This window comes from Vombatus ursinus, unplaced genomic scaffold (assembly GCF_900497805.2).
Source record: "Vombatus ursinus unplaced genomic scaffold, bare-nosed wombat genome assembly UNPS02014945.1, whole genome shotgun sequence".
NCBI lineage: Eukaryota > Metazoa > Chordata > Mammalia > Diprotodontia > Vombatidae > Vombatus > Vombatus ursinus.
The window spans coordinates 30,042,270-30,069,860 of record NW_020954723.1 but is presented as its reverse complement, the minus strand read 5'-3'; the positions used below and the strand labels follow the sequence as shown (position 1 = coordinate 30,069,860).

The 27,591-nt window shown below is 42.0% G+C and overlaps 1 protein-coding gene and 1 pseudogene across 1 annotated transcript; both read left to right on the top strand.

Annotated features, from left to right (window-relative positions):
* Positions 1-503: 503 nt before the first annotated feature.
* On the top strand, positions 504-26,917 carry LOC114030000 (synaptojanin-2-binding protein). The gene is made up of 4 exons (XM_027844658.1): positions 504-593; positions 11,093-11,229; positions 22,789-22,884; positions 25,541-26,917. Exons 1-4 carry the CDS (start codon positions 530-532, stop codon positions 25,679-25,681), a joined length of 438 nt encoding a protein of 145 aa, XP_027700459.1. The 5' UTR covers positions 504-529; the 3' UTR covers positions 25,682-26,917.
* LOC114029999 lies at positions 506-7,839 on the top strand (annotated as a pseudogene).
* Positions 26,918-27,591: the final 674 nt, after the last annotated feature.

The window sequence follows — 27,591 nt, the reverse complement described above, 5'->3', positions numbered from 1 at the left end:
CCCCCTACAAAATTCCCCAGTGTTATTGGGGAATCAATTCCCCGATGTGTTATTGAGGATCAAGTGAGCCACAGGTATACAGGGTCACAGAAATATAAGGGGTGCTGTTGCTACATAAATGTTAGTTATCATTATTGTTGTTACTAACGGGCTGTGCCTCAGTTTCCCCTCCTACAAAATCCCCCAGTGTTATTGTGAGGACCAAATGAGCCATAAGTATATAGGGTCCCAGAAATAGAAAGGGTGCTGTTAGCACCTGGTGCATCCTCTCCCTCACTTAAACAAAATCCGCCCAAACAAACCGACCACAGTGCAATGTCTAGGAGGAGGAGGAGGAGGACGAGCCCGGGAACTACATTCCCCAGAATTCCCCGCGCTTCCCTTCCTCCCCTTCCTGTGTGGGGCGGCTGATGAAACTGAAAGTGCTGCTGCTGCAGCGGGCCTTTTTTTTTTTCACCTTCAGTACTGTGGACACGACGGGGGGGTGAATCCGGTCGGGGGGTGGAAAACCCTGGGCCCTGGGTAAAGCATGAACGGAAGAGTGGATTATCTGGTCACGGAAGAAGAGATCAACCTTTTCAGGGGACCCTCAGGTACTTGGCGGAAGCTGGGATGGGGGGTGGGGGGGAGGGGCGGTGCAGCCTCATGCTCCCCGCCACGCCGCGGGGGGTCCCCCCCCGCCCGACCCCGCACCCCCTGCCTGTTCCTCGCCGGGCCGGGGGCCTCCGTCAGGGGAACTCCTTCCCTTTCCCCTCGTGGAGGTGGATCTGCTGGTAGCCTTGTGTCCGCCCTTGGTGGAGGAGCCCCTGGCCTCTGCTGGCCGCAGCCTGGCGAGGCCGACCCGCCCGCCCGTCACAGCTACTCCCTGGAGAGAGAGGATTAAAGGTGGGGGGCTGCTCCCTGTGTAACGCCCCTGGGCCGCCTCGCCCTCCCTCCCCACCCCCGCCCCCTATCGCTTGGGCCCTTTTCTTCCAGAGCGTTTTTTTATTTTTAAAAATCTCCGTTACCGAGATTCTTTGGAATCTAACATGAAAATTCATTTGTCCCCTTGTAGAAATTCTTTTGTTTTTTTTTTTTTTAAAGAGTCCTACTCCTAATTGACAGTCAGTAGAGCTACTGGATCAATCAGTGGATCGGCCCAGCTCTTGATAAGGTTGGCAGTGGATAAGGGCTCTTTCACAGATCACCCAGGCCAGATGAGGAAGCCGCTTGCCCGGGAGGTGATCTGCCCAAGGTCACTAGCTCATTAAGCGGAGGGGCTGGACTCCGACCTGGCTGCCTCCGAGCCCTGGACTGGGGCTTTTTCAGCAACACCACCTGCCTGGTATTACAGTCCTTCACACACAGCCTCACCCTACACTCCCGCTTCTTTTGAGGGGCACTAGTATGGGGCTGGAGCAGTCACTTGAACCTGTGTAGTCCAGGGTGTGGATTGAAACCGCTGAAAATAGACCTCATGGAATAGCCAGCCCCATTCTCAGTCAGCAGCTTAGCCAGCATCTCTTCTGAGTAGTATCCCAGTGACAGGGACAAAGAGGAAATTTGGGGGTGGCTAGTGCCTGTCCCTACATTGCTTTGCATACAGTACATCTGGACTCTTATGCCTTTATTTAAGATGCTGTTTCCTACTTGTTTGCATCTCCAAATAGTAGAGTTTGATATTTTTAATTAGAAATTTTAATTAGAAAGCAAGCAAGGTCTCACACCTGTCTCTTGAACTTACAGTTGAGGTTGAGAGTTGTATGTTCCCCTTATCCTGAAGGGATTGGTTCTTTAGGACAGTGATCTCTAGATTTTTTTTTTTTAATTGCATACCCCTTCCAGAAAAAAAAAATTAAGATATTGGTTCTTCAAGACAGGAGTCTAGTCTTTTTGGCTTGGACATCCCTTTCAGGAAAAAAAAAATTAAGATATTGATTCTCTAGGACAGTGGTCTCTAGACTTTTTGGATTACAGACTGCTATCCATAGAAAAAAAAATTATGCATACACTGCCAATATGTGTATGTTTATTTATAAATTATATGCATGTACTGCTGTACTAAAAATTATGTACATTATCAAACTTGCATAAAAATATAAATTTTTAAAGGGCAAGATAAAGACGAAATAACATATAGTCCCAGAGTCATTAGGGAGCCGCTGGAACTTAGTGAGTTGAGGAAAATTATTGGGCAACTGTGTGGAAGATAGACTCAGTGGGGAGAGATCAACTAGGAAATTATTTCAATAATCCAGTCTGGAGGTGAAGAGTGCTTGAACTAAGCTGGTAGTTTCATTAAGAGAAATGTAGAGGAAGAAATGACAAGACTTATCAACTGATAAGTTATGTAGAGTGAGGGAGAGTGAAGATTGGAACATGACACCGAGGTAACTTGAAAGGATGGCGTTGTCCTTCTCCAGCAATGCCTGCCCAGGCCATGAAATGATCTTCGGGACAGGGGATAGGTAGACTGGTGGGGTGGGGTGATGGTGAGAACTTTCCAGTAGCACCTAAATACTTGCTGCTATGGGTACTGGGTGGTTAGATGATAACTTCCAGAGGGACCTGTGCTGGACTCAGAATTGGGGAAGTTGGAGGAGAGTGAGGGGGCAGATAGGAGTGTGTTGGGGTAGCGGTAGATGCGATTGTGTTGGAAATAAGCCTCATAATTTACTCTGGGAGGAGTGTGGAATGTGATCAACCCCTCTGATTAATTGATCCCATAGTTTTTGAAGTCAGGACCCAGCCTCTGCTTTGGATACTGTTGTTCTAGGAGGATGGGAATGGATGTTTAGAGTGAATTTACAGACTTTTTAGCCATCAGTGCCCATGGAGTGGCTAAGCAAATGACACCAGAAAGCCTAGGCAAAGGGAATAAGCATAGGCAAGGAAAAAGAATAATAAGAGAGGAAAAGGTAGAAGGAAGGGGTGGAATTGGATTTGTAAGAGAGAAACTAAAAGGGACCTGGGTTGGGTAATGATAGAGGGTTAGCACCATTTGCCTCAGAGGCTTTGCTGAAAGTTCGAAGTTAATTTTACAGGTAACTACGATTATCAGCAGTGACCTGGAGTCTATTCCAGCCTGATCTTGAGCCAGATGTCACAAACTAATATTAATTTTTGAGCTGGAAAAGGGACCTAAATATCATCTCATCCAATTTGTTTGTTTTAGAGGTAAGGAAGTTGAGGTCCAGAGAAATGTGACTAGCTCAAGGTCACACAGCAAGTTATTGGCATAGATGAGACAAAAAAATCAGGGCTCCTGACTCCCGTTTGTTTGTGCTCTTTTCCTGAATCGGTTCCCAATGGATGCAGGGGGGGAAGTGAGTAATCTGAGGGGTGTGTATGTGTATGGAATGAGGCAGATTAAGTCAAAGATGAGAGTAGACAGTGTGTGAGAAACTTTTCCTTCTGTATTACACCAAGTCTCCTGTCCATTAGTGAATAATTCCTAGCTGATTACTTGTGGGGATTTAATCCATTTAGTCCTCTAGTATAGCACAATATATGGGCTCCTAAAGTTTTTCCAACTTTACATTTGGTATATCTATTGTTCAAAGAATTCCTTTGTTTTTGTTTTTCCTTTTAGAATTTTTCTTCCCTCTTATCATTGAATCCTATGTAGGGAAAGCATGGTATTCAGGATATGTGGGTAGATGAATAGTGGAGCTATGGGAGACAGAATTAAGTGAGTCAACTTGCAAGAACACTAGAGTAGGCAAGAACACTAAAGTAGGGCTCAGGGGATCCAGATTCACTTTGGAGAGGAGAGGATGAGAGAATAAGCATTTATATAGCACCTGTTTCGTGCCAGGTACTGTGCTAAGAACTTTACAAATATTACCTCATTTGATCCTCACAATAACTCTGGGAGGTAGATGCTATTGTCCCCATTTTACAGTTGAGGAAACTGAGGCAGACAGAAGTTCAGTGACTTGCCCAGGGTCACACAGCTAGTTAGTGTTGGAAGCCAGATTTGAACTCTGGTCTTTCTGATTCAGGCCCAACACTCTATCCACTCACTGCATGAACAGTAAAGGAATTGTTGATAAATGAAAACTAATCCATTAAGCACTTACTATGTGCCAAGCACTGTGATTAAATGCTGAGTATCCAAATACAAAAATGAGATGATTCCTTCCTCAACAAGCTCACATTCCAGTAAGGAGAGAAAACACATAAGGGAGTCATGGCTATGGAGAGTTGTTTTCATTTGTAGTCACCAGGATAGTAAGTAGATCTATAGGGGAGCTGATCACAAAAACAGAATCAATAGCAGTGGCTTCATCAAGGTCATGCCAGATTAACTTCATTTCCTTTTTTGAAAGGTCTAGCCTAGGAGAGCCAGGGAATACTGCAGGCAGGTATAGTTAACCTATTAATTTCTGGAATGCAGCCTGTCCTTGGGCCACGGTCTATGTCAAGACTCATCATATACCTGCATCCTCTCCGTGTTCCCATGTCCACCAGCCAGGACCTCCTCATTCCTGGGAGCTTCATATATTTTGGGGGGGGGAGCGGTAATACCAAATCTTTGTCCATTTAGAGCCCTTTGCTGAGAGGCTGCCCCCTTTTCCCATAAGGTCTGGATAGGAACTCTTACTGTCATCTAAGGATTCAGGGTTGCTACTGAGTCAGCCAGGATCCTTTTTTTTTTGTTTTGTTTTGTTTTGTTCATTTTCATTGGCTGTCTTCCATTTCTGGAATTCTCTCTTTCTTTGTCTTTACCTCCTGGCTTTGTTCAAGTCCCAGCCAAAATCCCACTTTAAGTGAAAGGTTTTTCCTTATTCCTCCTAAAACTAGTGTCTTCCCTCTGTTAATTTTCTACAATTTATCCTGAACACATCTTGTTTGTACATAATTGTTTGCATGCTATCTCCTACGTTAGATTGTAAGCTTCTTGAAGTCTAGGACTTATTTTGTCTTTTTTGTTATAAGCTTCTGGCACACAGTAGACACACAATAAATGCTTATTGGTTCATAATAGTTATACAGAGACCTCCCTCAGATGATTAGAGCCAGGTACTTTCCAACAATACCATCCCTGGTCCCCAGTCTGTTTGTGGAAAGGAGTTGTCTAAATCATCCTCAGAGAAAGGAGACCAACCCAAAGAAAGGTTCATTTCTGGGTCATTTCCCCAGAGTGTATGGCACTCTCTGAGGGGATTGGGACCTCAAGACTTGGGTAACTCTGTGGCAGAAATGGATTAAGTAAGGTTTGGAGAGGGTCAATGAGAACGGTCCAAAAGCAGTCTTTGTCCAATAAGTCTTGCTGGAGTCTAGTTCCCAAAAACCACTGGACCAGTGTCTTCTGCCTTCCTAGGGTGGTGCTGATTCATCGTAGACATAGCTTCTGAGAGGTGTGATACCCAATTCCAGTTGTTAGGGGTGTGATGAGAAAGCTGTGGTTTAACAGGGGCAAACCTTTAGCTCTGTGATGGGGGAGGAGAGCCTGTTTGCCAGTTGGAGGCAGGTCAAAGACCGTACAGGATGTTGTTTGGCATGAGGATCTCTGCTGGGCATATTCATAGAAATCATAACATCCAACCCCCTCATTTTATAGATAGGGAACTGAAGTTCAGAGAGATTGTGTCTTGCCTAAGGCAAAGCAGCTATTGAATGGAAAACCTGAGATCTGAACTTGGATGAAGTATAGCCTTTGTTACAAGAAAGGTCTTCAAGTCCCTCGGGTTATGTACCATAAAGAGCCCCTTGGCACATGGACTTCACTGGTCACCACAACTGTAGATATCCTGGTAATTTAGGAAACCCTACAAGAGGTTTTCCCTTCTGCAAGTAATGTTGCAAACCATATTGTTCCAAACACATAAACTTAATGAAAGGTTGGTGTTGGAAGCTCAAGGGGTTGGGAAAGAAAGGAAATGAGGCAGAAAAAGGAATTTGAGGAACATTTTAAATCAGAGAATTTTAAAGATCATCCAGTCCAACCTCACTTTACAAATGAAGAAACAGACCCTCAGAATTGAAGTGACATCCTTAAAGTCATACATTAAGTTAGTGGCAGAGCTGGAACTAGAACCCAGTTCTGACGTCCAGTTAGCATTCATATTTTTAGGAATTCTTTTAAAGGTCATTCTTCTGGGACAGTTTTGTCTTTTTTTTCCCCCTTCATTAGCCATATAGTTAACAAGGTGCCCTTGTGGACTAATCTGGGTAGAGATTTTTTTTTCAGGGTTTTAATTTTAACTTTTTGTTATCTAGAACTTGACAACTATCAACAGACATGAACATTTACATATAGAAGAATCGAAAAAGGAGGATCGTATATGAAACTGTGAATCTCTGATCTGTATCTCTTGTTTTTTGAAAGTATATAATAAGTTCTTCCTCAGTCGCCTGGCCCAGGGTGCCACCTTCTGCAACTGCCATGGCTCAGTACAAGGGTGCTGCCAGTGAGGCGGGCCGCGCCATGCATCTCATGAAGAAGCGGGAGAAGCAGCGGGAGCAAATGGAGCAGATGAAGCAGCGGATCACCGAGGAGAACATCATGAAGTCAAACATTGACAAGAAATTCTCAGCTCATTATGACGCAGTAGAGGCTGAGCTCAAGTCCAGCACGGTGGGTCTTGTAACCCTGAATGACATGAAGGCCAAGCAGGAAGCGCTGGTGAAGGAGCGGGAAAAGCAGCTGGCTAAAAAGGAGCAATCCAAAGAACTTCAACTAAAGCTCGAGAAACTTCGAGAAAAAGAACGCAAGAAGGAAGAGAAGCGCAAGATCTCTAGCTTGTCTTTCACCTTGGATGAGGAAGAGGAGCCCGAGGAGGAAGAGGAAGATAGGGATGAGGAAGACCTAGAGGGGGAAAGCAGTGTAGACAGGAACAGGCGTGGTTCCTACCTTCAGAGAGTTAGCAGTCTGAATGGAGGAGAAATCCCTTCAAAGAAGAGAAAATTGGGAAAGAACCCAGATGTGGACACAAGCTTTCTTCCTGACCGTGACCGAGAGGAGGAGGAAAATAGGCTCCGAGAGGAGCTTCGGCAGGAATGGGAGGCCAAGCAGGAGAAGATCAAGAGTGAAGAAATTGAAATCACCTTTAGTTACTGGGATGGCTCTGGGCACCGGAGGACCGTAAAGATGAAGAAGGGGAACACGATGCAGCAGTTCCTGCAGAAGGCCCTGGAGATCCTGCGGAAAGACTTCAGTGAGCTGAGGTCAGCAGGGGTGGAGCAGCTCATGTACATCAAGGAGGATCTGATTATACCTCATCATCACAGCTTCTATGACTTCATCGTCACCAAAGCCAGAGGGAAGAGCGGCCCACTCTTTAACTTTGATGTCCATGATGATGTTCGGCTGCTCAGTGATGCCACAGTAGAGAAGGATGAGTCACATGCAGGAAAGGTGGTGCTGAGGAGCTGGTATGAGAAGAACAAGCATATTTTCCCAGCCAGCCGCTGGGAGCCCTATGACCCAGAGAAAAAGTGGGACAAGTACACGATCCGTTGAGCACCTGTGAAAGACAGCACGAGATCTCTGTCGCCTCACCTCTCCTCCATCCCCACCTACCCACCCACACACTCTTTGTTTGTTAGGCCTGACCAAGAGTTAGCAGCTGACGTCCTCACTCCTCCTTACCCTCCTTCCCTCCCTCATTGTGGGGCTTCACCCTTCCCACTGGTTTTCTACACGTATCTGATCCCCTAGGTCCGCATGTCCAACTGAGAAGCAAACCCTGGGACTGGCACTGACTGGGTGGGGCTGTGGCAGAATTGGTTCCTGGATTTCTACTCCCTAATTCTACTGTTATTTACATGTTTCTTATTTTAGAATAAATAAACTTTTGCATGGAAAAAAGTATACAATAAATGCAAATTAATTCCAAAACTGTCCTGCTTAAACCATGTCTGCCTGAGTTCCTTCTGTTCTCTTTCGTTCATTTAAAAATGTTTCATTGAAATTTTTTTATATCAGCAGCACTAGTCCCTCTTATTCCCCCAATTCTTCTCCCTTCCCCCTAAAAAACAAGCCTTTCCGTTACAACAAATAAGCATAGTCTTACAAAACAAAGCCACCCATTGCCCATGTCTGTAAACATATATTTCATTCTACACCTTAGATGTGTCACCTCTTTGTCATGAAGTGGGAAGCACACTTTTACCATCAGTCTTTAGGAATTGTGGTTGGTAATCATAGTAGTAAGAGTTCTTAAATCTTTCGAAATTCTTTTTCTTTATAGTGTTGTAGTCATTGTATGAGTTGTTCTCATGGTTCCTGCTCACTTCGCTGTGTACCTGTTCATTTATGCAGGTCTTTAGGTTTCTTTGAATCTGTCTCTTCTGGCATTTTTTCCTGTACAGTAATATTCCATTGCAGTCATATACTATAATTTATTCAGCCATTCCCCAAATGATGACTAGCCACTTTATTTCTAAATTCTTACTGCAACAAAAAGTAAATAGTTTTGTATATATGGGTATATATTCCTTTTTCTTTGATCATTTTGGAGTATATACCTACAAGTAGTATCACTGGGTTAAAGGGTATGGATAGTTTACTAACTTCTGGGGTATGGTTCTAAATTGCTTTCTAGAAGGACTGGTCCAGTTCACAGCTCTACCATGAGCTAGACCAGAGCACTACTGTACCTGTGCTCCCGTATTCCCCACCCTGTGAGTGGCAATTGGTAGTTGGTGGAGATGGCTGGCCCCTTCTCCACAGGAGTTGTTTCCCTGGATGATGGCTAGACTAGAAGCAGGACAGGTGGTCTGTGGGATGCTGCCACTCCTAGGGCTCCTGGGTTCCTCTGCCTTGTGGTAGCTGGTCAGTAGACATTGTAGGTGGTGATGGGGAGGATGCTGAATTAACCTTATCTCCTTCTGTGGCTGTCAGTGCTTGAGGTGTGCGTAGCTGGGCCCTGATGCCCTGCAGCATAATATTGAGGGACACAGGTCAGGGGTGGGGCTTGGCTTCAAGAACCCAATTAATAGAGGTGGTGCTGGCTTGCAATCCCCCTACTCAAGCCTTCTGGTTAACTTCTGGTCTGTTTGCTCACTCTGCCTTTCCTGGTGGGGTTCTCTCTACCTTTACTACTTTCTTCTCCCAGGCCTTGCTTTTTTCATCTACAGAAGTAGAGGGAATGATTTCTAAGGTCCCTTCCAATTATAACTTTATGTTTTTCTGTGACATTTATAGGTTACCAGTGGGCTGCAGCTGATCCTTTGAGAATCATCGGTATAGGCAAGGACAGAAGAGTTTGAGTAGGGTTGTCTCCCCCCACCAAAAGAAATCTGACAAGGGGAGGGTTTCCGAAGGGGCATTTTAGTAAACATTAAGTACCTTCTGTGCGTAGCGCACCATATTAAATGCAGGGGATAGATCCAAGGATTACATAAAGACAGAGTCTCTGCCCTACACACACACACACACACACACACACATACAACTAGGATACAGAACAGTATTTGGTAATTACATAAAAGAGGTATAAACCAAGGGCTAGGTAGGGTCTGAAGAAGAAAGGATTACTACTGCCTGGGACTGGGCCAGGGTATTGGGAAAAGCTTGAGGCATTTGGACTGGGCCTTAAAGTTGGGTAGAATTCCAATAGGTGAATATGGTAAAGAGGGCATTTCCAGGATAAAAGATGGCCTAAACATCACTCCTGGATGGCATGGAGATGGGATGGTGATGTGGGAAGTGTATGAAGCATCATGAGTTTTGACTATTCAAACCTGCGTGAGATAAGGCTGAAAAGGTGGTGCCACATTATAAAGAGCCTTCCCTGTTAGCCAAAGTGAGGACACTGAGCTTCTCTTGGTAGTCAATAATGAATGGATGAATGAAAAAGCATTTATGAAGTGCTTATTACATGTTAGCCACTGTGCTGAACTCTGAGGATACAAATGCAGAAAACAGGATAAACTTACATCCTGATGAAGAAGTAGTGGCCCGGCAGGGTGTTTGGTAAGGAACTCAGAAACGTCTAAGGACAATTGATTGACATGTTGTTCTTCTAGAGATGCTTTGATTATATAGTTATAGGGTAAAAAAGGCATGTGTGTGTATAGGGGAGGGAGGGAAAGTCCAGGATCACCTAGCTATGTTGAACCCTAACCAGTCAAACATTTGCTTAGTAATGGGCTAGAAGGACTTTTTTTCTACCCCATTGAACAATTTTTTTCACTTTTAGTTTTAATTATGTTTTTTGTTTTTGTATTATATACCTTTATAGATTATTCCCACTTTGTGAGAAGTCTCATAAAAATGTAAAATAATTAAGTAGAACTAATATAGTGAAATCATCTGAAAATATTCGCAACATTTCACCTTTGTAGCATCTCCACCTTTCTATTTTTTTTTCAAATGAGCAGAAATCTGTTTTATTTCCCAAACCTCTGTGGAAAAAAAGAAGGAAAAAAAAACATTTTTATAATAAATACGAATAGTCAGGCAAAACAAATTACCCCCAATGTCTGTAAAAATAAATACGTGTCTCATTCTTCCCCAGATCTATCACTCCTCTGTCATAGGTGCCATGTTTATCATTGGTCCTCTAGAATCATGAATGGTCATTGTATTGCTCATAGTTCTTACAGCTTTCAAAATTGTTTGTTTACAGTGTTGTTATTGTATGAATTGTTCTGTTCATTTCTTTCTTCATCCATTTACGAAAATTCTCAAAATTGTTCATTTTTATCATTTTTATTTTGTAGTATAAGTTGCTCTCCTGCTTCTGCTCACTTCATTTACCACTGTAAAAAACATAATGGGTGAAGACTTTGGGCTATTTCCTTGATGTTGCCAGAGTCATCAGAAATGGAGAGCAGGTCTTCAGTCCTGCAGAAATTAGCGCTAATTCTTGGTTCAATTTGCGTAAAGGAACCAGGGATCTTTTCCTGAAACCTCTGGCCAATCCATCTGAACACATTTTATTCCTGGCCTGGTCCAGGTAGATAACTCTGGGAGCCATCGGCTTGATTTTATGGGAATACCATCCCAACCCCACTTCATCTGTTTGCCTAGTCTACGTCTATGTTGTTTGACATTCTCATTTCTCTCTCTCTGTGTCCTGCTGTCTCTCTCTTCCTATCTCTTTCAATCCCCTCTCTCTCCACCCCCCTTCTCCCCTCCATTCCCTTGTGATTTTCTCAGGGCTGGGCTTCAACATCGTTGGAGGGACAGATCAACAATATGTATCCAATGACACTGGCATCTACGTCAGCCGAATCAAAGAGGATGGGGCTGCAGCCCAGGATGGGCGGCTCCAGGAGGGTGATAAGATCCTCTCGGTGAGAACTGGTTTTCACCTTCTTCATAGTCCTCTGTCTCCTAAGCCTTACACCCTATCCCTTTCTTTGGAAGGATTCTTTCTGCTGGAAACACATAGAACTGACCTTAAGAGTCCTTGATATTATCTAGTTAAACCCTTGTCTTTATTATTATTATTATTATTATTATTATTATTTTGGTTAGGCAGTTGGGGTTAAGTGACTTGCCCAGGGTCACACAGCTAGTAAGTGTCAAGTGTTTGGTCTGAGGCCGGATTTGAACTCAGGTCCTCCTGACTTCAGGGCTGGTGCTGTATCCACTGCACCACCTAGCTGCCCCTAATCCTTGTCTTTAAACAAGTAAGGTGGGGGTCTTTTTTTTTTTTTTTTAGTAAAGTATTATTGACCCCATTATCTGGGGCAAAGAAGTTAAGTGATTTGCTAGTGGTCACACAGCTAATAAGCAAGATGTAGGAAGGGAGAGTAGATAAAAGAGTTTCAGTCAAAATGGCAAAGAATCCAGGACTCTAGCCTCATACTACAGGGTTTTTTCACTCTGAAACTGCTTCCCTTTTAGTAGTTGAGATCCCAATACTTTGATCCTATTTTGGTGGTTGCCCCCTTATCATTGGATTTGTGTCTTACCTGAGGCCCTTTCTCTGTAGCTTTTGGAGTTAATGTTACTTTTTCAGTTGCAGAACCTGTTCTCAGGTGCTTAGGTAGGACCCCAACTATGATACCATGAAATGCAAAAATAGGATATGTAGAATCGTTGGTAAGAATTGTGTAGTTAGCATGGGTCCTGAAAAAGTTAATAATGGGGCTTAAAGGAATCAGACTGTCAGTAAGTGTGAATTTCCATAACTACTGAAAACAAAACAGAAAACATTGGCCCTTTAGGCTAGTCATGGTCATTCCTCTGATATACGTGTATACAAATATATGTGTATGTGTATGTGTATGTATATATGTGTGCATGTGTATCTGTGTGTATACACACTTACATATACAAACATATGTATAGAGAGGACTGGAGAAAATAGTTTTCACATTTTCTTTTGCTTTGTTTTCAGGCTATGCTCAGGATAGATAACTATCAGTATACACCTATCTGAAAAGAAAAGTGGACATAGTAAGGATGTTAGTAAAGTAGTCCTAAGGGCAGCTAAGTGATGCAGTGAATGGAATGCTGTCTCTGGAGTCAGGAGGATCTGAGTTCAAATCTGGCCTCAGACACTTACTAGCTATGTGACCCTGGGCAAGTCACTCAACCCCAATTGCCTCAGTTTCTTCATCTGTAAAATGAGCTGAAGGAGGAAATGGCAAACCACTTGCGTTTCTTTGCCAAGAAGACCCCAAATGGAGTTGGACATGACTAATTGACTAAACAACAAAGGTAGATCTAAAGACCTGAAATGGACTGAAGAGGAATTTGGAATGGATAATAGGAAAGGCCTTTAATGACACGAGCCTTCAGTTCACAAGATCAGAGGTCTGGAAGTGGAAGGGAACTCAGAGTTCATCTAGACCAACTCCTTCATTTTACAGACAAAGAACTTGCGGAGGCTAAATGACTGACCCAGTGCTACCTCTCTTCTCTGTAGGAGAAGCAATAGGGCAAAGTCTTGGAGAACTAAAAACAATCCCTACAAGAGGCTGGAATGGGGAAGCCACAGATTGGAAGTAGTATGAAAGACCTAATAAATACAGAGAACTCCACAAAGATGTCCAAGATGTTGAGAATTTTGCCTTGGCTGCAATCCAATGGTTTCTTGGTTTTTGTTGTAGTTCTCTCTTTTTCTTTTCAATCATTCTTGATATCTCATTTCATTAGTGATTAATATGTATCAAGATTCCAAGAGGCAGTCTGATGTAGTAGATAGAGGTTCACCCTTGGAGACAGGAAGGTCTGAGTTCATATTCTGGCTCTGACAAGTGCTAATTGAGTGACTGTGGGCAAGACACTTTTCCTCTCGGTGTCCCAGGCAAATCTTTCACTGTAAGTTACAGAAATGTTGCCTGTTTGCATTAGTGGAGAGAGGTGTGGCACCAAGTATTTCCTACACCCATGAAATTACAGGTCTGGCACCATCTCCCTTCCTTTTTTCCCAGCCATCCCACAAAGACTCTAGTACCTTCCAATTGATACTAAAGAAGGGCAAAGAGAGGGACTCCATCTTTGCCTCTTTCCGGAACTGAGGCTGAGTTTGATAATCAAAGTTGACTGACCTGACATTGAATATCTTTTTGTTTTGTTTTGTTTTTTAATTTATTTATTTTTAGTTTTCACCATTCATTTCCATAAGATTTTAAGTTCCATATTTTCTCCCCATCCCTCTCCGCCCCACACCCCAAGACAGCATGCAATTTGATATAGGCTCTGCATATATATTCATATTAAACCTACTTTCACATTAGTCATGTTGTAAAGAGGAATTAGAACCAATAGGAGGAATCACAAGAAAGAAGAAACAAGAAAAAAAAGAGAAAGCAAATAATATGCTTTGATCTGCGTTCAGGCTCCATAGTTTTTTTCTGGATGTGGATAGCCTTTTCCATCATGAGTCTTTTGGAGTTGTTTTAGATCTTTGCATTGCTAAGAAGAGGTAAGTCTATCAAAGTTAGTCATTACATAGTATGGCTGTTACTGTGTACAGTGTTCTGGTTCTGCTCATTTCACTGTGTATCAGTTCATATAAGTCTTTCCAGGTTTTTCTGAAGTCCACCTGCTCATCATTTCTTATAGCACAATAGTATTCCATTACATTCATATACCACAGTTTGTTCAGCCATTCTCCAACTGATGGGCATCCCCTCAATTTCCAATTCTTTGCCACCACAAAAAGAGCTGCTATCAATATTTTTGTATGTATGGTTCCTTTTCCCATTTTTATGATCTTTTTGGGATACAGCCTTAGAAATGGTATTGCTGGGTCAAAGGGTATTCACAGTTTTGTAGTCCTTTGGGCATAGTTCCAAACTGATCTCCAGAGTGGTTGGATCATTTCACAACTTTACCATCAATGCTTTAGTGTTCCAATTTTCCCACATCTTCAACATTTATCATTTTCCTGTTTTGTCACGTTAGCCAATCTGATAGGTGTGATGTGGTACCTTAGAGTTGTTTTGATTTTCATTTCTCTGATCAATAGTGATTAGAGCATTTTTTATTTGACTATAGATAGCTTTAATTTCTTCATCTGAAAACTGCCTGTTCATATCCTTTGACCATTTATCAATTGGGGAATGACTTGTAGTCTTATAAATTTGACTCAGTTTTCTATGTATTTTAGAAATGAAGCCTTTATCAGAGACACTGGCTGTAAAAAGGGAAGCTTTCTGCTTCCCTTCTAGTCTTGGTTGCATTGGCTTTCTTTGTGCAAAAACTTTTTAATTTAATGTAATCAAAATTACCCATTTTACATTTCGTAATGTTCTCTATCTCATGTTTGGTCATAAATTCTTCTGTTCTCCAAAAATCTGACAGGTAAACTATTCCTTGTTCTTCCAGTTTGCTTATAGTATCAGCCTTTATATCTAAGTCATGTATCCATTTTGACTTTATCTTGATATATGGTGTCAGATGTTGGTCTATGCCTAGTTTCTGCCACACTCTTTTCCAGTTTTCTCAGTAGTTTTTGTCAAATAGTGAGTTCTTATCCCAGAAGCTGGGGTCTTTGGGTTTATCAAACAATAGATTACTATGGTCTTGACTGCTGTGTCTTGTGTACCTAACCTATTCCACTGATCCACTACTCTATTTCTTAGCCAGTATCAAGTAGTTTTGATGATTGCTGCTTTGTAATACAATTTAAGATCTGGTATGGCTAGGCCACCTTGCCTTGCATTTCTTTTCATTAATTCCCTTGGTATTATGGACCTTTTGTTCTTCCAGATGAATTTTATTATTTTTTTCTAGCTCTATAAAATAATTTTTTGGTAATTTGATTGGTATGGTACTGAATATATAAATTAGCTTAGGTAGAATTGTCATTTTTATTATATTATTTCGGCCTACCCATGAGCAACTGATATTTTTCCAGTTATTTAGATCTGACTTTATTTGTGTGAAAAGTGTTTTGTAATTGCGTTCATATAATTTCTGGCTTTGTCTTGGCAGGTATTAAATGTCTTTTTGAAGAGGCTGATGCTTCAGCTTGTCTTTTGATTGACTGTGTCTCTAGGGACGGAAGCTTATTTAGCTTTGGGACTTTGACCAAGGCAGCTCTTTGTATGCTGGACTTCAGTACACCAGTGTCCTTATTTCTCTCTACCACCCCCACCCCCATCCCAGTGACCCAGTGTTTAACCTCTGGATAATCCCTTGAAACCTTGAAGGGCTACACTTTATTTCATGAGAGGAAATTTAGAGATACAAATGTTGGGTGTTTCTAGGAGCTTCTTGGAGAAAGTCTATAAATAAGAGATGACATTGCAATGTTCTTTCAAGGAAGTATGTTAGTAGGTTGCCTGAGTAGAAGTTTTGTACAGTCAATCAGCTAACAATATTTGTTAAGTGCTTGCTAGGTGCCAGGCATCAAGTTAGGCTATTTAGAGCCTGACTCGCAGTCATTTCATCCACAATCCTACTCTCATAGCTAGAGGATATCAACATACATATTGATATGCCTTCAAGCACTCCAAAGTGCCTGACTTTGGAGCCTGACTCACAGTCATTTCACCCAAAATCCTACTGTCATAGCTAGAGTATATCAACATACATATTGATATGCCTTCAAGCACTCCAATTTTTTAGTTCCTCGGTCTGCTCAGTTCTCATGATCTATTCCTTCATTCCACCTCAGCTCTACCTAGAAATGGTCATACGCATGGTCTTACCATCACTCACAAGTGTTCTACTTCCTTGTTAGTGAATTCTGAAATTTCCTTTATCATTCCATCTTTCCTTATGCATTATAACTCCTAACCCTGTTCTTCATTTTCCAATCCCTGTAGTCCTCAGTTCTTTCCCAAGCCATCACTATTGCACTGACTTTGCTCTCCTCCCTTTCTGATGGTGATGGACCCCTTAGTGAATCACTTCAATGTTATCCTATCCTCTATACTCGAGTCCCTTATTCCCTTGTCTTTTTGTCAGTCATGCCTTGTCAAACCCAAACTTGGATCACTCCCATTTTCTGCTTTCTTTGCTACTGTTCACAAACTGCTGAGCAAAGCTGGATAAAATCACGAAACCGTCCTTGCTTCCTGGGTCCATTACACATTTGCTATATAATCCATCTGGGCCCCTCTGCAGCAGTTCAGGTCTTGTACACCTTCCTACTCAGTTGCCTGTTCTACTCACCAGAGTACCTTTTTCAAACCTTTCATCCCCCCTTCAGCTTCTCATGGCATCCCCTCCTCCCATGGCATCCCCTGTCAGCTGAGGACCTTGGTTCATGCTTCACTGGAAAAATGGAGGCCATTTGCTGAGAGCTCCTCCTCCCCTTCTCATCTCACATCACTCAGGTGTCTTCCTCCCACTTACTCTTCTTTTACCCCATCTCACAAGAAGGGGTGGCCCTTTTGCCAAGGTAAACCCATTTATGGTTCTGTTCCCTTAGTGATCCCATTCCATCTTCTCTAGCACGTGGCCCTTTTTGTCATCCCTATTCTTTCACCAACTTATAACCTCTCTGAATCAGTTGGCTCCTTTCTTGCTACCTACAAACACCCCCATGTCTCCCCTATCCTTAAAAAACTCTCACTTGATCCTTGCTATTCTAGCACTATCCTTACTACCTGTCATCCTCTATCTCCTTCCCTTCCTGGCAAAACTCTTTGACAAAGCCATTTACACATCAGTGCCTCCATTTCCTTTCCTTGCCTTTGATTCTAAACTCTTGGCAATCTAACCTCATCATTCAACTGAAACTGCCTTCTGGAAAGTTCCCAGTCATCTGGTTGCCAAATTTAGTGGTTTGTTTTCAATCCTTTTGGGCTTCCCTCTTTTCTGTTCAGTTACTTCCTTATTTTGATGAGCTCTGCCTTTTTCACTCCAATAGATTTTGCTGTTTTGTGGGGGTTTGTTTGCTATGTGTTTTGGAGCTTCTAATACTTTTAATCCTTGGCATACAGTTATGGACTTCCAATAAGATATCTTTTTTTTTTTGCTAGGCAGTAGAGTTAAGTGACTTGCCCAGGGTCACACAGCTAGTAAGGGTCAAGTATTTGAGGCCATATTTGAATTCAGGTCCTCCTGACTCCAGTGCCGGTGCTCTATCCATTTCACCACCTAGCTGCCTCTCCAATAAGATATCTTGAAGTGATCTCCTGACATCCTGTGGGCTAGACTTTTACCTCTTTCATTTTTCCTAAGCAATATCTACCTCTTATCATAGTTCCATATACTAAAGTTAAGTGGCAACATGATGGTTCTCCCTTATCTCCTAGAATAATGAATATTTTCTTATTTTTTTAATCATTTTTTTATTGATTTACTTTTTTTTTGTAAATAGCATTTTATTTTTTCCAATTAAATGTAAAGATAGTTTTCAACATTTATTTTTTAATAAGATTTTGAGTTCCAAATTTTTCTCCCTCCCTCCCCTTCCCCCCTAAGACAGCAAGCAATCTGATGTAGGTTATACATGTGCAATCATGTTAAACATTTCCATATGAGTCATGTTGTGAAAGAAGAATCAGAACAAAAGGGAGAGAGAGAGAGAACAAAAAACAAAAAGAGTGAAAATAGACTTTGATCTGCATTCAGACTCCATAGTTCTTTCTCTGGATGTGGATAGCATTTTCCATCATGAGTCTTTTGGAATTATCTTGGATCATTGTATTACTGAGAAGAGCTAAGTCTGTCATAGTTGATCATCACACAGTGTTGCTGTTACTATGTACTGTGTTCTCCAACTTCTGCTCACTTCACTCTGCATCAGTTCATATAAGTCTTTCCAGGTTTTTCTGAAATCTGCCTGCTCATCATTTCTTTTAGCACAATAGTTTCCATTACATTCATATACCACAGCTTGTTCAGCCATCCCCCAAGTGATGGGCATTCCTTCAATTTCCAGTTCTTTGCTACCACAAAAAGAGCTGCTATAAATATTTTCATACAAATATGTCCTTTTCCCTTTTTTATGATCTCTTTGGGATACAGACCTAGAAGTGGTATTGCTCGGTCAAAGGGTATGCACAGTTTTGTAGTCCTTGGGGCATAGTTTCAAATTGCCCTCCAGATTGGTTGAATCAGTTCACAAATAACAATGACTATTTTATTTTATTTTTTGCTTTTTGGTGAGGCAGTTGGGGTTAAGTGACTTGCCCAGGGTCACACAGCTAGTAAGTGTCAAGTGTCTGAGGCCAAAACAATGACTATTGTAAAAATTGTTATTATTCAGTGACTGCCTCCTCACCCCACCCTCCACCCCCATCCTGAAGAAAAGACCCTTTTTAATGGGGAAAGCTCTTGTGAGCTTTCCAGATCATGTTTAATTCTTTTAAGAAGATTAAAGCCTTGTTGTGTTTTAACAACTCTAAGCATAAATGAGTTTTTACCGGTAGAGAAAAGAGTGCTTTGTTTAAAAAACAAGCCATAAGAAAGAATTTGGGACTCTTAACAACAACAAAAATGATGATAACAGTAACTGACATTTCTGTGGCAGGTTAAAGTGTTTAAAGAACTGTATGTACGTTATCTCATTTGAGACTCACAACAACCTGGTAAGGAAGATCCTACAGTATTATAATTTCCATTTTACATATTAGAAAATTGAGACCCGGGAAAGTTAGGTGATTTGCCCCTGGTCAACCAGCTAGTAAATGTCAGAGGCAGCATTCAGGTCTTCTTGACTTCAAGTCTAGGAATCTGTTCATTATGCCCTCTTGCTGTCTTTTAGTTATGTAACATTGGAATAGGTCACTAAGGAAGCTTGTGAAATCTCTCTACTGAATGCAGTCTGAATGCAGATCAAAGCCTACTATTTTCACTTTTTTTTTGTTTCTTTGTTTTCTTTCTCTTGTGGTTTTCCCTTTTATTCTGATTCTTCTTTCACAACATGACTAATGTGGAAATATGTTTAATATGATTGTACTTGTATAACCTATATCAGATTGCTTACTGTCTTGGGGAGGGGAAAGAGAAGAAAGGGACGGTGAAAAATTTGGAACTCAAAATCTTACAAAAATGAATGTTGAAAATTATCTTTACATGTAATTGGAAAAAAAACTAAGTGCAAAAAAACCCACAATGTAAACATTCCTTACAGCAATGTTTTTAAAGAATAGCACTAATAAATTGTTTCAGAACCGAGACTGCCAAAAAGTAGGCTTTGGATTTGTGAAGGGTTATTATTGCAAGGCTTTGATCTGCATTCAGACTCCGTAGTTCTTTCTCTGGATATGGATAGCATTTTCCATGACAAATCTTTTAGAATTATCTTGGATCATTGTATTGCTGAGAAGAGCTAAGTCTATCATAATTGATCATTGCACAATGGTGCTGTTACTGTGTACCGTGTTCTCTGGCCTCTGCTCACTTCACTCAGCATCAGTTCACGTGCAGTCAGGTCTGCACAATCTGCAGACCATGGGCTGCTTGTGGCATGCCAAGGATTTTGGATGGCCCCGAAAAATGTAGATCATTTTTCACAGGCTGCTCAAAATCCTTTGGTGTGCTGCGAGTGGCCCGAGGGCTGCTTAAAAGCTTTATGTAAGTCTTTCCAAGTTTTTCTGAAATCTGCCTGCTCATCATTTCTTATAGAACAGTGGTATTCCATTACGTTCATATACCACAACTTGTTCTGCCATTCCCTAATTGATGGGCATCCTCTCAATTTCCAGTTCTTGGCCACCACAGAAAGAGCTGCTATAAATATTTTTGTACATGTAGATCCTTTTCCATTCTTTATGATCTCTTTGGGATACAGACCTAGTAGGGGTATTGCTGGATCAAAGAATATGTACCGTGTTGTAGCCCTTTGGGCGTAGAAGAATGTTTACATTATAAACATTTCTTTAATTTAACATTTCTTTAATGTAAACATTACAGTGTTTGCATTCAAAGTGTAAACATTGTGAATATGTAAAAGTCATTCTTCCCAAGTTTACCAAGTGTCTGTTTTGTGCAGTTTATAGTACTTCCTAGTGGGAGATATGGGAATAATGAAGACATGGTCCCTGCATTTAAAGAACCTATAAATATTAGAGGTGGTAATAAACAGGGACACCAATAAAGATGACACAAATTATAAGAGCATGAGAAGTGGCCTGTCCAGTAGACATTGTGCTGGATCTGGAGTTAAGAGGACCTGGTTTCCAATCCTGGTTCCACCACTTACTAGGTAATTGTGTGACTCTAGGTAGGTTACTTAATCTTTTCTTGTATATAAAATAATGGAGTTGAACTAGATGGCCTTAATCCAGCTCTTAATCTGTGATCATATAATGAGCATGGAGAGAGAAGTTATTTCTATCCAGGAGGATTAAGGAAGACTATGGAGAAGGTGACATTTGAGCTGAGCCTTGAAAAACAGGTGGATTGTCAATAGGTATAGATTGAGAGGGAAGAACATTCCAAATACAGGGAATGATATACATAAAGACAGATGAAAAAGTGTTAGATGTGTTCAGGGGACGGTCAGTACTCCATTTGCTGAGAGGTTAGAGTATGTGAAGGAAAGTTGTATAAGATAATACTGGATTAGAGCCAGATGTGCTTGGGGTAGGGGGTGGGACAGGGTAGAAGGTGAGTGGGAGGAGTTAAGGATCAGCCCTTAGGTGCCGGGCTAATAAGCACTTTGGATTTTGTTCAAAATGCTAAAAGTGTGTGGAAAGTTGAAAGAAGTGGCAAGAACCCGTGAATGCAGTGACTGTATTGGTTGCCTGGAAAGGCTTTATAGAAGAGGAGAGTTTCAAAGGAGAAATAGATGTAGCTTAGGACCAGAGATAGCATTGTGGGTAGAAAGAGGGACATAAATGGGATGAGAGGTAAAGTCATAGAATTGGAAAGATCTTAGAGACCATTTGTTCCAGGAGTTGTTGATCTTTCTTTGTATCATAAGCCCCTTTGGCAGTCTGGTGAAGACTATGAACACTTCTCAGAATAATGTTTTTCAATAATTGTAGGAAATGCTAAGTATCAGAGATGAGTGAAAACAAAGATTTAGTATTTTTCCCATCCATGTTCAAAGACTTCCTGGTAGCTGGAGACTCCGGGTCCCCAGATTCCTAGCTTAGGACAACCTAAGAAGAGATGAAGAAACCTAACACCAGAGAGGTAAAATGTATTGCCCAAGGTCAGATAGCTAGTTAGTGGCATAACTGCGTTTATAAACTGGGCATCCTCACTCCTCCTGGTCCAGTGTGCTTTTTCCTTGCACCTTTTAAAAAGTGTTCTTTTTAACATTTTTTTTTAACATCTTTTCAATGTTCTTTTCCATCACTATTACTTCCCAAACATTACCTTCCTCCCTGCCCTCCCTCGTAACAAGTAAATATAGTTGGACAAAGCAAATCCACACATCGGCCATGGCCGAAAATGTTTGTCTCATTTGGCACATATAGTCCATCGCCTCTCAACTGAGAAGCAGGAGTCATGCTTTACCATTAAGTCCTCTGACATTACTATGGAATACTGCATTGATCAGAGTTCTAAAGTGTTTTATTGTTGTTTTCCCTTAGATTATTGTGACTGTCATGTAAATTATTCTGCTTACTTTGGTTTGCATCATTTCCTATAAGTCTTCCCAAGTTTCTCCAAATTCTTCATATTTGTCATTTTTTACAGCACAGTAATGTTACATTACAGTCACATATCACAATTTGTTCAGCCATTTTGTACTTGTTGGGCACACACTTTGCTTCTGATTATTAGCCACTACAAAAGGTACTACTCTAAATATTTTGTGTCTGTGAGACCTTTCCCACTATCTTGGTATCTATGCTTTGTATTGGTATCACTGGTAGCACTGGTAGTGGCCTTTCTACTGTAGCACACCACATCTTGATAGTCATGGGATAAAACACCAGCACATAACTACAGTACACAGCATCACTGGAGAGGTGTAAAACTGAGTGCTACGTGAGCTCCAAGGAGAAAGAACTTGATCGACAAAGTGGATCAGGAAAAGCATTATGAAGGAGCTGGCATTTGATTTGGGTAGGAATTCTGCAGGAGAAGAGGGAGAGAGGAAGGCACAATAGGCATTGGGAACAGTGTAGGCGCAAGCATGGAGGCAGGAGGACCCATGAAACATTAGAGTATAGTCCAGTGTGACAGGAGCATAGAGTGTAAGAAGGGGAATAACAGACTGCAAAGTTAAGTAAGGCTGAAAAGATGAGGCAGTGCCAGATCATAGAGGCCATGAATGCATGAAAAAATGAGTTCAATCTCTACTCAGGATGTAGTAGGGAGCCACTGAAAATATTTGAGTGGAGGAGTGACTTGACAAGTCTAAGCACCCTTCACTCTGTGCTCATTTCTCGTCCTCCTTCCAGTCCAATTTGTGAGTTAGCCATATAATTAGTAGTTTAGGATTTTGCATTTTCAAGACCCGTCATATCCCCAGCATGTAGATATATTGGAGCTTTGCTTCTAATTCTTTTATTCTTCTTCCTTACTCTTCTTGGCAGGTGAACGGTCAAGACCTGAAGAATTTGCTGCATCAGGATGCTGTGGACCTCTTCCGAAATGCTGGTTATGCCGTGTCGCTCAAAGTGCAACATAGGGTGGGCATCCCCTCCATTTGTGTGTTTGGAGCCAGTCTTCATTCAGCAGGCTTTTTGAAGAAGCACTCGAATTCCATGGACTTAGTCTCAACCTTTCCTTTTCCTGTTACCTTCTATGCGTCATTGCTGGCAGTGCAAGGAGGAGGGTTTTTGATGTGCCCACCAGGAATTTAAATTCCCCGATGTGCAGTCTGTAATCTGTGATTATGTTTGATGTGCCATTTGGTACGGAAGCTCTGGCTGTTTGGATTCAGCCACATATAAAGCCTCTCCCAACATGGAGCCATGGAGAACAACTCCTGAAAGCCATCATATTTGGTGGTTCAAAGATAATTGGTGACTTTGGTGAGAGTAATTTCAGTTGAGTAATGAAGTTAGAAGCCATTTTGCCAAGAGCTGATAATTTAGAATCATCAATTTAGAACTAGGAGGGACCTTTGAGGTCTTTTTTAGTGTTGTTCAGTTGTTTTCATTCATGTCTGACTCTTTGTGACCCCATTTGGGGTCTTCTTGGAAAAGACACTGGAGTGGTTTGCGTTTCATTCTCTAGCTCATTTTACAGATGAGGAAACTGAGGCCAACAGGGTTAAGTGACTTACCCAGGGTCACACAGCTAGCGAGTGTCTGAGGTCAGATTTGAACTTAGGAAGAGGAGTTTTCCTGACTCCAGGCCTGGTATTTTATCCACCACCTAACTGTGCCTAAGTTAAGTCCTACCTCCTCATTTTATAGATGAGAACACTGAGGATGAGAGAGATTAAGTGATTTGCCTAGGGTCACAGAGCCAGGAAGTGTCTGAAAGAGTGTCTGAACTCAGATCTTCTTCACTTCAGCACTCTATCCTAGCACGGTGCCTGGCTTATACTAAGAGCTTAGTAAATGCTTGATTATTAAATATGAAGTGAGTGAGAAGAGAAGTAGGGGCTCTGGATGGAGTCATCTTTTTCTAGGAATTTTTCTGAGAAAGGGAAGAGAGAGATAGGATGATCGCTCGAGGGGATGATTGGGTCCAGTGATGGTTTTCTCAGGATGGGAGAAACATGGCCTAGTTTTTAGGCCTCTGGGAGGGAACCAGTAGATAGCAAGAGATAGAGGTTAGAAAGAGAGAGGAGATGATTGTGGGGGCAGTGTGCTGGAGGAGACAGGAGAGAATGGGATACATAGAGGGATTGACCTTGGCAAGGAGAAGGTGAGACTAGAGGAGAAGGGGATGAGAGATGTTTTCAAGGGGACTGGGGATACAGAGGAGTCTCTATTTTCTCAGTAAGATATGAGGCAACGTCCTTGGCAGAGAGGATAGCAAAAAGCGATGGCCGTATTTGAGAAAGGTTTGAGAAAGAAAAGAAAATTTGAGAAGAGGTTTGAATTAACCTTTGTGGAGAGTAGGATAAAGACTCAGCTAGGGAAGGAGTAAAAGGATTGTCTTGTGAAAGCCCATTTGAGATGACATAAATTTGTTTTGGACCAGGTTGGCTTAGTTAACATAATTTCTTCCAGTTTTGTAAGAAAGAATGGACGAGGTAGGTGGGAGACCAATCCAAGATGGGCATTTGAAAATTCATAGAAGACTGGGGGCAAGGGATTTAAGAGTAGAGGATATATAGAGTTGAATTTATTAACTATAGAATCAACAATAGGAAAGGAGGAAAGTGAGGTTGGAGCAGTGTTTTATGGCTTGGAAGATTTTTGAGGGGTGGAGGGTTTGGAATTCCCAATGAAGATGAAGAATAGGTTTAGGAGGAATACAGAATAGGGAGATGGGAAATAATAAATAGGAGATTATGATTTCATACAGGGACTTTGGAGGTATTGATCAATTGAAATGGAAGACTGGGGGGGGGGCAGGGGAGATCAAGGGTGTGACCAGCCCTCTGTGTTGTTGAGATGGAAAGGTGAGGTCATGGGAGTTGAGGAATTGGGATGTTCTAGTGTTTGAGGGACAATAACAGGTATATCAAAATCCTCTAGTATAAGAGAGAGGAGAGGAAGTCTATAAGCCAGGCACTAGACTCCTTGACAAAGACTTGGAGGACAATGATAACTGCTACTAGGATATCTAATGCTTCATCTCTTTTGCTAGACATATATCTAGTATATGGGTCTTTATATGTATATAAAGGGTCACTCAGCTACAGGAGAAAGTACCTATAACCACCATTTAGGAGAGGAATGCTTAGGATTTGTCTGTTTTATGGATTTTTTTTCCCTTTCATGCATCTAGAATTGAGAATTAGGGGAAGAGAAGTTTAGGCCATGATCTTGATTCCTAAGGAGAGAGCCACTTGGAATTCGACCAGTTTCTCACATCAGCACTGTGTGCAAGAGAATAAGTCCGCTACTTCTCCCCTCTGCTCCAAGGAGCCTTTCAGAATGATCACTGTCCCAGAGCCTCAAGCTCTCTGAGCACCTTACAAGTTACCCTGTGAGGGACTCAAGCACCTTCAGCATTCAGCAAAGACAATGGAGAGCCTTCCCAACTAAACCCTGCCCTGTCTCTCTCTCTGAGGTTGATAGCATAAATAACACTGAACAGTTACTAACCTTCCCTCCTGCCTTTGCCTGATGGTGCCTAGGCTTCACGGCCATGTCTTTGTTGGGTGGTAGTGTCTCTGAAACACTGGCTAATGAAAAATCAGTATTCTTTTTTCTCTTCCAGGTGCAGGTGCAGAATGGGCCCTTGGGTCATCGAGGGGAAGGGGAACCAAGTGGCATCCCGGTTGCCATGGTGCTGGTGCCATTGTTTGTTGTTGCCATGGCAGCAGCCTGGGCCATCATGAGATATCGGCAGCGGCTGTGATCAAAGTTTGTTTCCCTCCAGTGCACCCCGATGAAGATCTTACTTTCTCCCTGTCTCTGTCTACCTACCTATCCACTTATGTACAGAGCCACCACATGATTTAAAGAGAACGAATGGACTGTTCTGTTCTGGACTGATGTTGGGAAGGGCTTGTCCGACTACTGAAAAGTTGTCATTGTTTGATAAGGGGTGGAGGGAAGTGGGAAATTGGTTGGCAAGCTAAAGGAGAGAGGTGCTGGGGATGGGAGAGATGTATATTTCACCAGGGTAACCAGCATTTCAGCCTCTGGCTTTGTCCCCTGCCCACCTAGTCACTCTGGATGATACCTTATCTCTTGCCTGGCCTGTTTCAAGGCCAGTTGTGTGAACTGAGAGAAAGAGAAAGGGCTTTTCTCTCTTTATTGGTTTTACTTGGGAACTCTTTGTGGTCCTCACTTTCTTCCTCACTGCAAACCTAGGTGCCTACATTGAACAAAGGAGAATGAGGGGGCCATTTTTACCATTGAAAAATGTGGTAGTACATGCCTTATGGAAAATTAAAGAGACAAAGCTACTTTGTGGTTTCTAGGTTTCTGATGCTAGGGCTTGCACTTAATTGAAGATGTAAATATAGTCCTGCACAGTGAGAGAGCACTATGGAAGGGGCCTGGGCCTAGGGAGGGATGAAGCTGAAGGAACTAACAAGAGATTTCTCAGGGAAAATATTTTTCCCATGATAGCCATGTGGGAGAGGTTCCCTACCCCCCAATTTAAATAGGCACTTAAAAAATCTTTGCAAAAATAAAGTCCAAGATCTTACATTTAAAATTTTATGATTTGTAAAACATTAGCTGTCTCCCTCCTCCACAGAACATCCCTAACTCCACATGCACCCTTCTTCCTTTCCCTATTTTCCCATAGTTTTTTCTCTCACTATTCCCATATCCCTAACTGTGACTGAGTACCCTCTGCCCTAAACTCTTAAGGTCCCCACGTATTTTGAGTCCAGGCCCCCAAAATGTCCAGAGCCTGTTTAGAGACTGCCCTGAGCCCAGATGATGGCCTTGTGAATGCTGAGCTGAAAATTGAGATCAAGTTTTATTAGATCAGAAATATCCAGGATGATTCTGTGTAAAAATTCCTCACATTTGTAAGGGATGAAAGAGGCTTCTCCCCAGGTCCCTTCTCTCCTTCCTCCTCTTATCTTGGTTGATACTTGCATGTACTGGGTAAAAACACAGCACTTGGTTCAGTTTACCATTCTCTGCTCCATCCATGTTCAATTCCAGGGTCTCACGTCGTTGCTATAGCTAGTACATCCAGCTACAGAAAGGTCTTTGAATTCTAAGGGTTAACCTCATTGGATGCTGGGCTACTAAAAACTGACCTTTTCATGCTATGATCTCCTATGAGAGAAAGTTATCTAATGCCCATCAACCAGATTATAGGGAGTCACAGAAAGAATTTAGAAGTCCGCAGGAAATTGATTCCCTCTAATGCACAAGTATTTATTAAGACCCATGGTTATGACAGAACCTCAGCCTGACTATAGCTGTCCTTCAGGCCACCTCCATCACTGTCCCACAGAGGGAAGCTTGCCTGAAGGGCAGTCCAAAGAACACAGGGTGAGGAGGGGAGCCAAGGTAGGGTCCAAACCAAAGGGGATGTGATGGAACCAACATTTCCTGTGTGGGTGCTATGGATCCAGGGTGTGATCAGTGTTTGTATTTCCTCCAAGTGAATTCATTTTCACCTTCTCATCTTATGTGGTTTTCCCCTGTTTTTTTCATCCAGCTCAGTGAAGGTCTGTCTGCTGCTGTTGTACCATCTTGAGGGTGCCAGTTCTCCCTTAGTCTTTCCATTTGTATGTATTTTACTGTCACCATGTGGCCGATTCTCCTCCTTCCCTTTCTGTTAATATGTGCCTTCAG